The 17,443-nt window shown below is 44.2% G+C and overlaps 1 protein-coding gene across 2 annotated transcripts; it reads right to left on the bottom strand.

The window, feature by feature from the left end:
- Positions 1-2: 2 nt before the first annotated feature.
- On the bottom strand, positions 3-13,208 carry gpr155a (G protein-coupled receptor 155a). 2 transcript variants are annotated; one of them, XM_029703168.1, is made up of 16 exons: positions 13,100-13,208; positions 8,196-8,696; positions 7,349-7,748; positions 6,584-6,755; positions 5,058-5,213; positions 3,970-4,053; positions 3,672-3,792; positions 3,416-3,500; positions 3,210-3,300; positions 2,904-3,117; positions 2,724-2,813; positions 2,322-2,452; positions 1,984-2,079; positions 1,825-1,889; positions 1,601-1,738; positions 3-1,214 (listed from the first exon to the last, which is right to left on the bottom strand). In XM_029703168.1, the coding sequence occupies exons 2-16, from the start codon at positions 8,611-8,613 to the stop codon at positions 1,121-1,123; spliced, it is 2,355 nt and encodes a 784-aa protein (XP_029559028.1). In that variant the 5' UTR covers positions 8,614-8,696; positions 13,100-13,208; the 3' UTR covers positions 3-1,120. The 2 variants fall into 2 exon arrangements, with proteins under 2 accessions (XP_029559028.1, XP_029559027.1); XM_029703167.1 differs by having other exon boundaries at positions 3-1,162.
- Between the last annotated feature and the right edge of the window lie 4,235 nt (positions 13,209-17,443).

The following is a 17,443-nucleotide window of genomic DNA, read 5'->3' as shown; positions in this document are numbered from 1 at the left end:
CCTTTGTTGCAATAGTTGTGTTTTTTTTCAGAACAGGCTGGGAATCAGAGGAACATGCAGCATTAGTTGGCTTCAAAGTACATGACACTACATTCTCAGTCAACTGACATGAAAAAAATATAATACATTGACAAACCATTCAAACATTCATAATGCCAAACAAGGTGAATACATGGCTCAATTACCTTATTAGCAACAGTAATAAGCACAACCCCATTAAAGGACAAAGTAACATCGCTCCAAAATAACTCATAATACATTTAATCTGGCACATTTGGTATTGTACTCCTTTTCTCCCAGCAAACTGAAATGTAATTGTGTATTTAAAAATCCCAAAAGATAGCTGATCAGAAATGTATATTTTTTTGGGCCAAGAATCATTAAAATAAGTCAAAATCAAAAACACAATTCTGCATCCATAAACATTTGACACCATTCTATCTGGCTGCCACATCCTATTTTCAAGTTCTAAACAAATGGCCAAATTAAGGATATTTAGAATACACAGCAACATTACAGGCTTCTATTTTTAATACCTGAAGTCACATTGACGTATACCATTCTTGTCATCCCAACTAAGTAAAAACATGTTCAATCAGCCTCATGGTATACAAGCTAGTCTGTATAACTTGAGATGATAATGCAAGATATTTGACATCCATACTTTTGCAAGATTATTCATTATTAGTTCTGCCTCCTTGACAAACTTAAATCTCGTTATGCATACAGTACCACACAAAACATATTACAATGGACAGTTCAAAAGAAAACAAGTGCTCAATGCTTGTTATGACTGCATATTTCCCATGTGCAAAACGGTGAGTATTTCAAAAAGCAGCACTCTTCAATTCACCTCTATTGGTTATTACTGCTAGGTAGGTAGAGCCCTGGTTTCAGGTTTGGTAGGTAGCTGACATCTGTCATCCTGTGCCTCGGGAGAGAGACTGGGCCTGCCCAGGGCCCACCTTACGCTGTGAAGCGGTAGTGCAGCTCGTCATCTTGGAAGCCGTACTCCTGGGTGATGTGCTGGAGAACCCCACCCTGCTGCAGTCGGCCACCGTAGAGCAGCGCCTCTCCCCGGTCCTGTGACAGACCCACCTGCAACAGCCACTCCACCAGCTCAGTGCCAAGAAAAGTGTCCGCCACCATCCTCTCCCCACACCTGTGTGTCGGAGGACAGATTCACCAACAGGCCAGTTAGGCACTCCCCACAGCTACCAGGGCCAATAGGAACGACAGAAAGAGAAGGGGAGGAGGGAGCAGATAGACAGGAGGAAGATGGCGCACAGACAAAAGCAAGAGAGAGAACACAACCCATGCACCAAAAGCCATGAGAAAAATAACTTATATTAGGGATGATCAATGGGTATACAAAAATGATGTCAGACTGTCAAATCATAAGCCAAGTCAGAAAAGACTAATAACGAGAGGCGGTTTTAGTGTCTCATATTTAGTCAGAACAATCTCACCATGCAATAGTAGTTTCAAGGACACTAAACCATTTTCACAAATATACAGTGGTTGTACAGCAAAAGCAGACCGTTTCTACTGAATCCCTGAGCAGAGCAGCACTGTAAGGAGACTATAATTGAATCCTGACCTCTTCTTCTGGACAATGTCACGGACACACTGCTCTTTGTGGTACGTGGTGAATTGAGTGCAGGTCATCGTGATGTCGTCAGACACAACCAGTTGAGGCTGCTCCTCTGGCTTCATACTATGCCACAGACTGGACATCCTGGACAAAAACACATGTCAAGGCTTCTTATTCAACACACAGCTTACTACTAGATCCTATGAAATGCAAGTCAGGGAACCACTTACCTCTTTTTAAATGGCAGTATTATCAAATGTTTGTCCAGCCCAAAAATCCCGAATGAGATGAAGCCCTGAGGACAGAAAACACATATGTAAACACCACCATTAAAATGAATAGAGCAGTTGTTAATGCCATTATGTCTAGGCCAGGGAGGCCTATTGTACCTGTCCATAGTTGACCACAGCACAGAAGAACTGCAGCTCTAAGTAGAGTCTCCCAGGAACCCGATTAAACAGCCACCACAGGCAGCTGGACAGGTTCTAAAAACATGGAGAGAGACATGCAATCAAACAGGGATCATCATACTAACCCCAAAACTGATGGGCAGGACAGGGATAAAAAATCAACAGGCTGTGTTGCATAAGGTAGGCCTAGCTGTGAGGTAATGGCATAATACTCAAGCACAACATTTCATCATTACATTAACTGACCCTTGAGCAACATCCCAACCAATTAGGTTTTTATCTTATCCTGAGGGAGCTTTGTGTGATGAGTCACTCACAGCTAATAGGCTGACGGTCAGTAGCAGGCATAGGAGCACGTGGCGGGCCACCTGTCTGTCTGCTAGCTGCTTTTGCTGTTCCTCCTGGGCCAGTAGACAGCCTGTGGACTCACAGCCAGTCCCACACGGACCTGAGGAAGGCCACAGGGCAGACATGGCTAGTGACCCACAGGGTAATGACATAGTTTCAAATGAATCACTTAGCTAACCTAAGCGTGACATTTGTGTGGGGATAACTGGGGCAAGGAGTATTTCCTGGTCTGACCACCTGTCCTGACCAGGGAAACTCCTTGCCCTTGGTTTAACGATATCATTTGTCTACAGGAAGAGGTGGTATCTGACACAACGAATTCAAATGAAGACTAGAGGGATGTAGGTTAGGAGGTTTCTTATAATCACTACCTGGCTCGATGAGAAGCGCGTCATTTTTGTTTGTGCTGACAATCATATCAGGCATGGGCTGGGACGGAGCACAGTCACACATATGGCACTCTGACAACACACACAGAGAATACATTTGATCAGCATCACACACTTGATTAACCAGTCTACTGTAATATACATGTCATAAATCCTGTATACCTTGGTTGATGCTTCCGGTTCTGCCTGGCTCCAACATATCTGGGATAGTTTGGGTATCGGGGCCACTCTGGGGCCTCAGATCTTCAGTAGTGCCTAACAGAGAGTCTCTCTCCAGGACCTGGTACTTCGAATCCCATGTGCCTCGACTGAGGCCCATCAATGAGCCCCCACTCAGCACTATGCTGAAGGCAAGCACAACTGAGGTGCAGATGTTCTGCGGAAGTCAAAAAGACAGTAGGTCAGGATGATGAAGTCATGTTCTACGAGAGGTGATTCTGAATATCTACTTTCCCCAGTCCGTCTCACCTGGGGTGTCCCGTAGAAGAACGCCGAGTCGATGGTGTCAGGCATCCTCTCCCCAGTTATGAGGAGCACTGCTGCCACAAGGCCTGGGACTCTGTTGGCATCAGATAAGGACTGTGTTTGAGCAGCAGATTCAACAACAACAAAAAAGGTCCTTTGGTTTCCAGCTATTTCAGTGGGGGAAAAAATAAAATAAAATCATGACTCACCCCCAGCCTGCAATCACCAGGAAGCCGGGCGCAACCTTCAGCTCACCACCCCTCTTCATCAGCACAAGGGAAAGCGCTATCAGACCTAAAAACACCACAACGCGCACTCTAGCTCGAGATCATCATCGTCGCTAGACGCCGCACCTTTCACCTTTCCCTTTCGAATCACAGTATGTCAAACACGCAACACAACAGCATACTGTAGGAGAGAATGGCGGCGGTATAACGCTGATGGTCGTGCGGGTGACGGACATACCTGGCCACACGTAAGTACTGTACAGTGAGCCGTACAGCAGTGTGAACGTCAACACGTGTCCAATGAAGCTATCTTGGCGCACGACAAAGTTCCACAAGATCATGCCGACACAAGCTAGAATCTGGACGCACGGAGAGGCACACGTCAATAGGAAGCAGCAATCAATGATAACTTCTACACAGTGATATTGCACTTACAACTATGGACAATATGATATGTTCAACATTATTCCTTGAACATACAATACGTCAGTTGATGAACGTTTTTGTGAAAAGTGACAGATATTCAAAAGCCTTGCCTGTGCCAGGAACAGGTTGAGGGTGAACATGTGAGGTAGTCTCTTGAATTTCTTACTCAGGAACATGACAGTTACTGTCCAAACCTGTAACAAAAAGACCTCAAAACTAGATATGCTCGTCTACACAAACCATACAGAAAACGATACCATACGTCTTCATGTAAACCGGAATTACAAAATGGTTGGTCCCATGTTTCAGCTGAAATAAAAAGACCCCAGACCAGGACCTCCACATGCCTGACACCATCACATTCACTATATACACGTGCACGTATACCGACAACACACACACACACACAATTTGCTGCTGCTACTCTGTTCTTTATTTTACTCTTATTAATCCTGATGCCTAGCCATTTTACCCTGCCTTCATGTACATATTTACCTCAAATACCTCTGCACATTGACCTGGCACTGGTACTCTCTGTATACGGCTGCATTCTAAGCAAGCATTTCACAGTAAAGTCTACACCAGTTGTATATGGCGCATGTGACAAATAAAACTGGATATGACCAGTCTAGAAAAAAATATATAATAATATGGCCAGGCGAATGGGAAAAGGAACAGAAAATAAACAGTCCCAAATCAAATGTATTTATAAAGTCCTTTTTACACCATCAGATTTTTACTAGCAATGTGTTCCCGGTTCGTTACAGAAGTGAAACGGGGGTAACATTATAGGAGGAAGTTAGTCTCACGTATCATATCATTGGCACCAGACAGAGACATCCTGCTGATGACTTTGAACTGCTTGGTTTCAAGTCATATCCCCATCCCTGCTGTTCATAGACTTCCTGCGCTTTTCAATGTCATTGTATCTCTTTTCAATACAGAATTGGTGTAGCCCAGCCTAGACAGTATCACCTAATACTACTGTCCCCGAATTCCACAATATAAATGGGATTAGGTACAAAGACACTTTAGTACAAATCAACACAGCACCCTGCTTGGGGATTATAATTTCCTGAAATCCGACCACCCTGTCTGAAATAAAATAGGCTAACCAGCACAAAGCCAGTCAGGAGATAAAGACTACCGTTAATGATAGTTCTTCGTTCATAATGGTGGGAGGCAGTCAACAACTCACCAGTGTAACTAAGCTGATGATGCTGACATTATAGCTGACATTCTGCAGTGAATCCATCAACGGCTTAGGGTCCATCCATGGTATTGTCAGCAACCAAGCAGAAACATACATTATGGGAGCTGAGAGGAACGTGCTTAGTACCATCCCCGAGGTAACCTGTTAGAAAACAATTATATGACACTGTCAATGTCTTCCTATGGCATACATTTCTATTAGGGATGCACGATCTAAAAATCGGTAAGCATAACGGAATCGGACGATATTAGCGAAAAATGCCAACGTCGGCCCGATGTGCAAAAACGATGTCAAAGCTGACGTGCATGCTGTACCTATATAAACGTAGGTAGACGACGTAATGACGCCACAAGAAATATAGCGCTACGTGTGCAACACAGCATTCCTAACCTAGCCCACAATATCTGCTGTGTGGATTCGAGCAGTCGACAAGTCGAGCAGTAATTTGAAAGATTTGAGTTGTCTCGCTGAAATGTTCTTAATGGCGAAATCCATTAACGCCAAGATAACGGAATTCATTGCCCTTGACAATTAACGTATCTCTGTCGTGGATGATGTTGGCTTTCGCCGACTGGTCAAGCACCGGTAAACACTACCAAGTAGGGGCTATTTTTCAGATGTTGACCTACCAGAGTTACACAGTATTGTTGAAACTCACATCTATGAGCTACTTGCTATGGGCTTCACTGCTATTAGCTTCACGACTGACATTTGGACCAGCGATGTCAGCCCCATAAGCATGGAGTCTGACAACACAGTGGGTCGACGAGGATTTCGTACTGAGGAAAGCCGTATTGCATGCTCAAGAATGTGCTGGTTCTCATACCGCTGCTGCCATTTCAATGGCATTTGAGAACATGTTTGAAACTTGAACACTCCTAGCTCCATTCGAACAACTGACTGGAGAAATAAGCTCATCAACTGTATCTGCAGCAGACGTGATACCCTCTGTCATGGCATTGAAATGCCTTCTCAACAAAACTGCCGACACAGACCGTCGGGTTAACTTGGAAAAGTACTCTACTAGAGGCTGTGAACAAGCGATTTGGTGGCATTCTCTCTGAGCCTCTAGGTATAAGGACCGCTACTTCGACACAGGGTTTATGTGAAATGTTACAGACACAGCTGGACAAGATAGAAACGGACACAGTGACAGTGCGCACGGAGGAAGAGGCGCCACGGACAGACAGAGCTGGAACTTCACTGCTTGACATGTATGATGAAATCCTGGTTGAGGCTGAACAAATGAACAATGAAACAGCACAGCAAGTAAGTGAAAGAAATAGGTTTTGATTGCATTTTACTGGTAATGGGGACATAAATGCCAACAAAATAACTTTTTGGTCAGTGTGTGTGTTTCAACTATTTAACTGTAAAATGCCACACATTTTAAAAATAAATAATCGGTATCGTTCTTTTGGGGGGGGGGGGGAAATATCAGATATCGGTCAAAAGTGTCATATCGGTGCATCCCTAATTTCGATCCATACAGGAGAGGGTTGATGACTTACAACTTGTAGCTCCATGTTATAGTGAGCAGCATAGATGGCCACACTGGGGGCGGTAGGGAAGACTCCATAGAGGAAGGCATAGTTGGAGAGACTGGATTGGTTGAGACCAGAGTTGGTGTGGTCGACATACAGTAGCTCCACCATTTCTCGACAGATCAACGGCATCACCAACCTCCAGAAGAAGAAAATAAAAAAAACACGTTATTTCAAGTTTAACGTTACTAAAGGTTTACAAGAGAAACGCTGGATTCCTTCACAATGAATCGTCAGGTGAGAAGGAAGAGACTTTATTTCTTCTCCTAACCCTTGACAATAATGTTCTGCAGGTAAAAACACTGAAATGTGGGTGAGTGCCAGCATTGAAGAAGGTTGGTAATACACAATACAATGGCAGTCATGAGCCTACTGTTCCCTTGTGTGTGACAGACCTATATGGATCTACAGTTAGTTCTGAGTCAATAGCATGTTTTTGTCAGCTCTCTGACAGGCCCAGACCTGCATGACATTACACCAACACAAAAATGTAATAACAAGCAGGTGTGGTCTTAGGTCCTGACACTGTATAATTACAACTAACCCTTTAAGAACAGGATGAACATATTTGAACTGCAGGCCTATATGAATATGAAATTGTATCACAGTTCATGTATGCTTAAGTCAGTATTAGGTAAAAAAAATGTTTTTGCCATTATACTGTACACACGTGTAATAATCTACCCTAACATTCTCAAACAATCCCTCCTAAATCGACCCAAAAACACTCACAGTTTTGCAGTGATGAGCAGGATCAGGGCTACAACAGTAGACCTGGTGAGCTTTCCCAACTGGCCCACCATGGAGAGGCCCAAGTAGAACAGAGCTGCTCCTCCAAAAGAGTTAGCCAGGCCATCCACAAACTGCTCCATGAAAGCAGGGATCTTCTGGGCCAGGATGAAGTGGAAGATAATGCCAATAACAACCATGAAGACGATAGGATTCTTCAGAACCTGAAGGATGACCACACCCACTATCTGGAGTTTGTTCTGCTGCCGGTCTCTCTGGTCCCTCCACTTCTGGATCTCACAGAAGGCAAAGCCAATTGGGTTGAGAAGCATGAGAGACACTGGGGCCACCAGGTAGATGTACTGTAGGTACTCCGGGTGGGTGTTCTTATACAAGGCCTCAACTGTGGGAAAAAAAGAAAGAAAAAAAGGTACAGTTTAGGAAGGTATATTTTAGGGAGGAGAGCAGAGTGAATCAAAATCTGTGCCACAAATCAACCAAATAAGATTTCAAGTATAAAAGACATTCGAGACATCCATTTCCTTTGTGCTGAGGTTCTGCAAGGAGGAGGCGCTCAAATTTTAAGTGGAGTGAAACTCAAAATTCAAAAGGCACTCGCACATCTGAGCAATCTTCTCTGCAGGTGCATGGTAACAGTAGAACAAGATGAAGGAAAAAGGAAACTGCACACTGCTCTCAATAGTAACACTGATCTTTAATCAAATTACACACCGATACGTAAGCTTATTAAAGATCAGTGTTACTATCAAGAGCAGTGTGCGGTTTCCTTCTTCCTTCATCAAGTGGAGTGAAACTGAAAGGATGAAAAGAAGAAGAACACAACACTCACCAATAGGATATCCCAAAGCAAAGTCATTGCTTTGAGTAGCAAATATTGAGAAGAGACCAGCTTTGCTGAAGCGAGTGTCAGGACTGGCAACCAGTAGTGTAATCACACACACAATGAAAAACACAGACACCTTGGCGATGAGAATACTCCACAGAAATGGCCAGATGACATTGCCAAAGTCCAACAGTACCATGTTCTTAAAGAGCAATGCTGGGAGGGCAAACTTGGACACAAAGTTCCCCAATCCTTTGCCCTGTGTGGATGTGATGATATTTGCACGCCCAGCAATGTAGCCACACAAGATGATCCCAAAACACTCCAGGAGTGCTGGGAAGAGCTTGTCAATGGACATGGTGGGAGGGGTGTCAGGGGGATCCATGTCCCCATAGGAAATATTGAGGTTGGCAGGGACCTTCATAGTGGCGGTGGTGGCTTAAGTCCTCAGAGAGCAGCTCTCATGGTTGGCCACACTGATGGGGTTGCTGGTGTCACTACCAGTCACTGAAAACAGAAAATACATGGAGGTCAGTCAACTACTACGATTTCAATTTAGAGTCCGTAAAAACAGCAGTAATGACAATGTCTTACACAATTGAAACATTTCTGGGAAAAACAAGTCTGTAGAAGTAAAACAATTTAGTAGTTTTTTTCCACACGCATGTTCCTCAAAACTGAACACTAACATAGCTAGATAATAACAAAGTCTACATTTATCCACTGACGACAACCAGAAAATGTGGTACCAATGACTTTGACAACATATGTAACTACCGTGTAAATATTAGGTATATGTAACTACCGTGTAAATACTAGGTATATGTAACTACCGTGTAAATACTAGGTAGAAGTTAGATGGGTAACTGGTAAACACACACCAAATGCAACCCACAGTCTATCAGTTAGCTAGTAGTTACTTTGTAGCCTAATGCAACCTTCTGACAGTGTAAGCTACTTTTAAACAACTCGGACAAAACAGCGATGCTAGTTTTAGGTCCCCCCCCCCAAAAAGAGATCTGCTGTTTGATCAGACAATTAATCTAGATGGTTGTAAAGTCATCTCAAATAAAAAACTGAAGGACCTCTGCGTCACTCTGGACCCTGATCTCTTTTGACGAACATATAAAGAATATTTCAAGGGCAGCATTTTTCCATCTTCGTAACATTAAAACATTGAAACTTTTTGTCCAAAAATTATGCCGAAAAACTAATCCATGCTTTTGTCACTTCTAGATTAGACTACTGCAATGCTCTTCTTTCCGGCGAACCCGGATAAAGGACTAAATAAACTTCAGTTAGTGCTAAGCACGGCTGCTACAATTGACTTGAACCAGACAACTAGACCATATTACTCCAGCGCTAGCCTCTCTACACTGGCTTCCTGTTAAGGCTAGGGCTGATTCCAAGGTTTTCCTGGACTTGCTCCTACCAATGTCTCCAATTTGGTCCTGCTGTACATACACTACGTGACCAAAAAGTATGTGGACACCTGCTCGAACATCTCATTCCAAAGTCATGGGCATTAATATGGAGTTGGTCCCCCCCCTTTGCTGTTATAATAGCCTCCACTCTTCTGGGAAGGCTTTCCACTAGATGTTGGAAGATGGCTGAATGGAAGCAAGTCCACGCAGCAATGAGCATTAGCGAGGTTTTATTTTTATTTATTAAACTAGGGAAGTCAGTTAAAAACAAATTCTTATTTACAATGACGGCCTACCCGTCATTGTTGTTGGGTGATTAGGCCTGGCTCGCAGTCGGTGTTCCAACTCATCCCAAAGGTGTTCGATGGGGTTGAGGTCAGGGCTCTGTGCAGGCCAGTCAAGGCCTTCCACATTGATCTCGACAAACAATTTCTGTACAGACCTCGCTTTGTGCACGGCGGTGACCTCTACACCACTCCAGCTGACGCTTGGCATTGCACTTGGTGACCTTAGGCTTGTGTGCGGCTGCTCGGCAATGGAAACACATTTCATGAAGTTCCATCGAACAGTTATTGTGCTGACATTGCTTCCAGAGGCAGTTTGGAACTCGGTGGTGAGCGTTGGAACTGAGGACAGATGATGTTTACGCGCTATGCGCTTCATCACTCGGCAGTCCTGTTCTGTGAGCTTGTGTGGCCTACCACTTCACGTCTGAGCTGTTGTTGCTCCTTGACGTTTCCACTTCACAGTAACGGCACTAACAGTTGACCAGGGCAGCTCTAAGCAGGGTAGAAATTTGATGAACTGACTTATTGGAAAGGTGGCATCCTATGACGGTGCCACGTTGCAAGCCACTGAGCTCTTTAGTACGAGCCATTCTATTGCCAATGTTTGTTTATGGAGATTGCATGGCTGTGTGCTCGATTTTCATTCACCGGTCAGCAACGGGTGTAGCTGAAATAGCCGAATCCACCAATTTGAAGGGGTGTCCCTACACGTACGCTACGGTCACAAGACACAGGCCCCCTTATTGTCCCTAGAATTTCTAAGCAAACCGCTGAAGGCAGGGCTTTCTCCTATAGAGCTCCATTTTTATGGAATGGTCTACCTATCCATGTGAGAGACGCAGACTCTCTTGACCTTTATGTCTTTACTGAGTAGGTCCTATGATTGAGTGTAGTCTGGCCCTGGGTTGGCGAAGGTGAATGGCAAGGCACTGGAGTGATGAACCGCCCTTGCTGTCTCTGCCTGGCTGGCTCCCCTCTCGCCACTGGGATTCTCTGCCGTTAAGCCTATTACGGGGGCTGAGTCACTGGCTTACTAGTGCTCTCCCATGCCGTCCCTAGGAGGGTTGTGTCACGTTGTACAAGGCTTTTTTTCTCTCGCTATACTCGACTTGAGTAAGTTGAGCTACTGATGTGATCTTTCTGTCCGGTTTTGTGCCCCCTCGGGCTTGTGCGGTGGAGGAGATCTTCGTAGGCTATAGCCTTGTCTCAGGGTAGTAAGTTGGTGGTCTATTGATATCCCTCTAGTGGTGTGGGGGCTGTGCCTTGGCGAAGTGGGTGGGGTTATATCCTGCCTGGTTGGCCCTGTCCGGAGCTATCGTCAAACAGGGCCAGTGTCCCCTGACCCTCTCAGCCTCCAGTATCTATGCTGCAATAATCTATTTGCCGGGGGGCTAGGGTCAGTCTGTCCTATCTGGTGAGATTCTCCTGTCTTATCTGGTGACCTGTGTGAACTTAAGTATTCTCTCGCTCTCTCGCCATAATTACATAAAAACAAAATGGATGACCATGCCTTGTAATGTTTCTAAAAGCAATAAATGTATCATTAGTAAGAAATAATGTGGTATGTCTTTTAACCAAAATATCAGATACAAAATGTTCAGCTGCCCCTTTAATGAAAAGAGGTTACCAAGGTAACGGGGTCACTCAAGTAGTATAAATGTGTCAGTGTGTGAGATTTGGGCATCTCTTCACTATCAGCTGAAGCAGCAGACTCAAACTAACATCGAAAAATAAATGAGCTTGTGAACAAAACAATATAAAATAGCCAAGAAGCGAGTACAAAGTCTCACTTTGTAGACTTTAGACTAAATTAGACCAACAACTTGTATGCCTGTGCGCAGCACCTCCAAAAAATGAATCTATCAGCATAGAAGGCCAGCATCCCAGAGTCGCCTCTTCACTGTTGACGTTGAGACTGGTGTTATGCGGGTACCATTTAATGAAGCTGCCAGTTGAGGACTTGTGAGGCAGTAGTGTAAATCCTCCTTTGCATGTTTGGGTATTATTCTACACACTAGCCCTGTCAAATACCCATACAAGCGTACTACATACTTAAACTGCACACTCATTTCTACATTTGATCTAGTAGAATTCACTCGTCTTTGACAACAGCTGATAAGCAGATGAATTGACGCGCTGTACCAAAATTAGCAAATGGCACCCGTCGACGCAATCTCACATTATATGACGCATTGAGTACCATTTAAAAAATGTTGCATACAATAACACATTTTTTTGCATACTATTAAGTATGTTAGTATGAGGATTCGCACACTGCCACTTCTAATGAGCTCTGCTCCAAAACAAGACCAAATTTGGGCGGTCTGGATCAAGCGTAGACATCTATGTTTCACAAGTTCAGACATCATAGTAGTTCATTACAGTAAATTATACTGTATTCTAGTGGGCTCTACTGTACTGAACTCTACATACTGACCTACATTCTAGTTTAGTTGTATTTACTGTACTGTCCAAACTTGTGAAACAGACGTCTATGATTGGTTCAGATTTGGATTGACCAAATTTCAACTATATTCCAACGTCCATGGACACCTGGGGTGTCTGCCAGCTCTCAGAGGGTGAGAGTACTGGTTACAGTAAATGGATAGAGGGGGCTCATGGGTAGGTCTCCATAAGAGCTGCGAACGATGACATTAACTGGAGAGAGAAGAAAGACAGAGACAAAGAGGAAGAGAGAGCAAGAGGAAGACAGCGACAGACAGTTAAGACTTGTTTCACACGTTTGCGTTGACCACCACACGACAGACATAAAGAAAACAGCTATGACCTGAACATAACTGTATGACAGTACAGTAGAGAGGTGACCCAACAGAGTTGTGACAACTAGGAGTTCCCATAGTAGACAATTTAGTTGCAGTCATTCGGTTACTGATTTATTGGTCACTTACCTATTTGGTAACAGAACGACGCATTTCATAGAACATATATAGACTCTTAGCTTTCATTTGACACCAAATGTAATGTGCTCGTGAATCATGGGGCGTTTTACATGGAAATGCCCATTATCTAAATTAGCTAACGTTAGCTATAGACAGCCAATTAACCTTGCTCTATCCAGATAGTATGCGCGCTATTTATATAGAGGTGACATGCTAGCTTGTCAAAGGCAATGAATGTACCGGGTGCTATTTTGTCTAGTCTACTCCAAGTTGCTAACAAAAAAGACAAGGCAGCTTACCGATACCTCTCCATGTCAAGTGCACCGTCTGTGTCTGACAGTTCATGTTACTACACTCCTTGCGTTGACTGTAGTGCAAACTACTTCACCAATCAAATGACATGGGGCGGAAGGGACCAATGGGTGGATTCGATTATGCTGAACCGTGGGGCACCGGACTCTGGCCCGTGACGTGGATAGGTAAAAGCGGTGAGGGAGGACCGCACTTTTCAAATAGAACAGTAATCTGCGCCACTCGGTCATGTTGTCCACAAGGCAGCACGGTGGATCGTCCAGAATTATACAACATCTCTTAGCATTTTCAAACTAGTCTTCATTGGGAAGGCAGATAAAGCGTTTTTACCAAAAGCAATCACTTTGGCATGTGAAAACATAGAATCCTACTAACTTCCACATGCTTAATTACGTCACTTAACGTTTTTTTAGGCGACTACGCAGTGGGCTTTGAACGGGGCACCTGGCTCACGCCCGGGAGGCAGCCCGGTTTCAAAACAAACGCAACCAATTTCCTACCTTCGGTCGCCCGGGCCAGATTCATCGAAACCCCTTGTTGTTGGCGAATGGTCTTCTTCTTCTTCGAGGTTTATTGGCAGACTTCAACCTATAAAGTGTATTTCTGCCACCTACTGTACGAGTTAGTGAACGATAGAAAAAATATATTGCAGGAATATTCATAGACTTAGATAGACATCGCATCATTGTATCTGTCCTATTAAGACGTCTGTTAGAGCACGAGCAGCGCCACTGAGGACATCTCCATTTTGAACAGAGAAGGATGGTGGGAAGAGCTATAGGAGGACGGGCCTTTTTTAGTGGCTGGAATGGATTTTTGTATTTTTTATTTAACCTTTATTTAACTAGGCAAGTCAGTCAAGAACAAATTCTTATTTACAATGACTGCCTACCCCGGTAAAACCCTCCCCTAAGCCGGACGACGCTAGGCCAATTGTGCGCCGACCTATGGGACTCCCGATCACGGCCAGTTGTGATACAGCCTGGGATAAAACCGCGGTCTGTAGTGACGCCTCTAGCACTGCGATGCAGTGCCTTAGACAGCTGCACCACTCGGGAGCCCTTATAAGTAAACTAAGTAAACCAAGACAACAATTAGACATACATTACTTATTGCTAGTTAGGAGACACTGTCTCCATTACAACACACTGCATGACAGGGTAGTGAATTGCTCATCATCGCTGCTCTCCCAAGATGGGTGGTCATTTTATATAGCATCTTTTAAAAAAAGTTTCCTCAATGGAATGGTATCAAACACATCAAATGAATGGAAACCACATGCTTGGCTCAGTTCCATTTATTCCATTCCCGCTATTGCAATGAGCCAATATAGCTCCTCCCACCAGACGCCTCTGATTTTGAAGTAGTCCATTTTCTTCTTCTACTACTTCTTTGAGTTGGCAAACAAACTGGAAGGGTGCACACTGCCACCTAGACTGCATTGGATGATCCCTCGGGGACCTGGATGGAATTATGTGATCCTTCCTTAACCCATATGAAGTGTCAGTTGACTACTTTAAAGTGGTGAAAGTCCTCAATGGGACTGCTCATGCTAAAATGGCCTTTGGGTACTAGAGTCTTCTATCTATCTCTATAGGAGTATTGCACATAGGCCTCTCACATGGTTAAAATTCAGTTTATTGTAGTGTTCAGGACCTCAACGTTCCACAAAGTTTCACATGCAGTACTTTTTAGTAAATGTTGCCATTTATGGCGTTGATTATTATCTCACTGGTTCAAATATGATTTCCTTTGATTGCACAATATCCTTACTAGCTAGCAGACTGTCAAACACTCCCTCATCACTGTCAAACACTCCCTAAAACACTTCAATGAGCAGGCCTTTCTATCGACCTGCCCCGGATATCCTGGAAGGATATTGAAATCATTCCGTCAGTAGAGGATGCCTGGTTATTCTTTAAAAGTGCTTTCCTCACCATCTTAAATAAGCATGCCCCATTCAGAAATTTAGAACCAGGAACAGATATAGCCCTTGGTTCACTCTAGACCTGACTGCACTTGACCAGCACAAAAACATCCTGTGGCGTACTGCATTAGCATCGAATAGCCCCCACGATATGCAACTTCTGAGGGGAGTTAGGAACCAATATACACAGGCAGTTAGGAAAGCAAAGGCTAGCTTTTTCAAACAGAAATTTGCATCCTGTAGCACAAACTCCAAAAAGTTCTGGGACACTGTAAAGTCCATGGAGAATAAGAGCACCTCCTCCCAGCTGCCCACTGCACTGAGGCTGGGAAACACTGTTACCACTGATAAATCCACGAAAAATAAGAATTTCAAAAAGCATTTTTCTACGGCTGGCCATGCTTTCCACCTGGCTACCCCTACCCCGGTCAACAACCCTGCACGACCCACAGCAACTTGCCCAAACCTCCCCCATTTCTACTTCACCCAAATCCAGATAGCTGATGTTCTGAAAGAGTTGCAAAATCTGGACCCCTACAAATCAGCTGGGCTAGACAATCTGGACCCTCTCTTTCTAAAATTATCTGCCGAAATTGTTGCAACCCCTATTACTAGCCTGTTCAACCTCTCTTTCGTATCATCTGAGATTCCCAAAGATTGGAAAGCAGCCGCGGTCATCCCCCTCTTCCAAGGGGAGACACTCTAGACCCAAACTGTTACAGACCTATATCTATCCTACCCTGCCTTTCTAAGGTCTTCGAAAGCCAAGTTAACAAACAGATTACCGACCATTTCGAATCCCACCGTAGCTTCTCCGCTATGCAATCTGGTTTCCGAGCTGGTCATGGGTGCACCTCAGCCACGCTCAAGGTCCTAAACAATATAACCGCCATCAATAAAAGACAATACTGTGCAGCCGTATTCATCTACCTGGCCAAGGCTTTTGACTCTGTCAATCACCACATTCTTATCGGCAGACTCAACAGCCTTGGTTTCTCAAATGACTGCCTCACCTGGTTCACCAACTACTTATCAGATAGAGTTCAGTGTGTCAAATCGGAGGACCTGTTGTCCAGACCTCTGGCAGTCTCTACGGGGGTGCCAGAGCGGTCAATTCTCGGGCCGACTCTTTTCTCTGTATATATCAACGATGTCGCTCTTGCTGCTGGTGATTCTCTGATCCACATCTACGCAGACGACACAATTCCATATACTTCCGGCCCTTCTTTGGACACTGTGTTAACTAACCTCCAGACGAGCTTCAATGCCATACAACTCTCCTTCCGTGGCCTCCAATTGCTCTTAAATGCAAGTAAAACTAAATGCATGCTCTTCAACCGATCGCTGCTCGTACGTGCCCGCCCATCCAGCATCACTACTCTGGACAGTTCTGACTTAGAATATGTGGACAATTACAAATACCTTGGTGTCTGGTTAGACTGTAAACTCTCCTTCCAGACTCACATTAAGCATCTCCAATCCAAAATTAAATCTAGAATCGGCTTCCTATTTTGCAACAAAGCCTCCTTCACTCATGCTGCCAAACATACCCTCGTAAAACTGACTATCCTACCGATCCTTGACTTCAGCGATGTCATTTATAAAATAGCCTCCAACACTCTACTCAGCAAATTTGATGCAGTCTATCACAGTGCCACCTGTTTTGTCACCAAAGCCCTATATACTACCCACCACTGCGACCTGTATGCTCTCGTTGGCTGGCCCTCGCTTCATATTCGTCGCCAAACCCATTGGCTCCAGGTCATCTATAAGTCTTTGCTAGGTAAAGCCCCGCCTTATCTCAGCTCACTGGTCACCATAGCAGCACCCACTCGTAGCACGTGCTCCAGCTGGTATATTTCACTGGTCACCCCCAAAGCCTATTCCTCTTTGGCCGCCTTTCCTTCCAGTTCTCTGCTGCCAATGACTGGAACGAATTGCAAAAATCACTGAAGCTGGAGACTCAGATCTCCCTCACTAGCTTAAAGCACCAGCTGTCAGAGCAGCTCACAGATCACTGCACATAGCCCATCTGTAAATAGTCCATCCAACTACCTCATCCCCGTATTGTTATTTATTTTATATTTTTGCTCCTTTGCACCCCAGTATCTCTACTTGCACATTCATCTATCACTCCAGTGTTTAATTGCTAAATTGTAATTACTTTGCCACTAAGGCCTATTTATTGCCTTACCTTCCTAATCTTGCTTCATTTGCACAGACTGTATATAGAGTTTTTTCTATTGTGTTGTTGACTGTACGTTTGTTTATTCCATGTGTAACTCTGTTGTTGTTTGTGTCGCACTGCTTTGCTTTATCTTGGCCAGGTTGCGGTTATGAATGAGAACTTGTTCTCAACTGGCCTACCTGGTTAAAAAAAGACATGGAAAATAGACAACCAGTG

The sequence above is a fragment of the Salmo trutta genome, chromosome 20 (assembly GCF_901001165.1).
Source record: "Salmo trutta chromosome 20, fSalTru1.1, whole genome shotgun sequence".
Taxonomy (NCBI): domain Eukaryota; kingdom Metazoa; phylum Chordata; class Actinopteri; order Salmoniformes; family Salmonidae; genus Salmo; species Salmo trutta.
This window is presented reverse-complemented; position numbering and strand designations above follow the sequence as displayed.

Bases quoted from the DNA above. Each gene is read 5' to 3' on its own strand.
- gpr155a (XM_029703167.1), bottom strand. From the start codon at position 8,613: ATGAAGGTCCCTGCCAACCTCAATATTTCCTATGGGGACATGGATCCC. The intron at 4,054-5,057 runs GTGAGTTGTTGA...TTTTTGTTACAG, and splicing joins TCATCAGCTTAGTTACACTG to GTTTGGACAGTAACTGTCAT. The intron at 3,118-3,209 runs GTGAGACGGACT...TGACTTCCGCAG, and splicing joins TCTTCTACGGGACACCCCAG to AACATCTGCACCTCAGTTGT.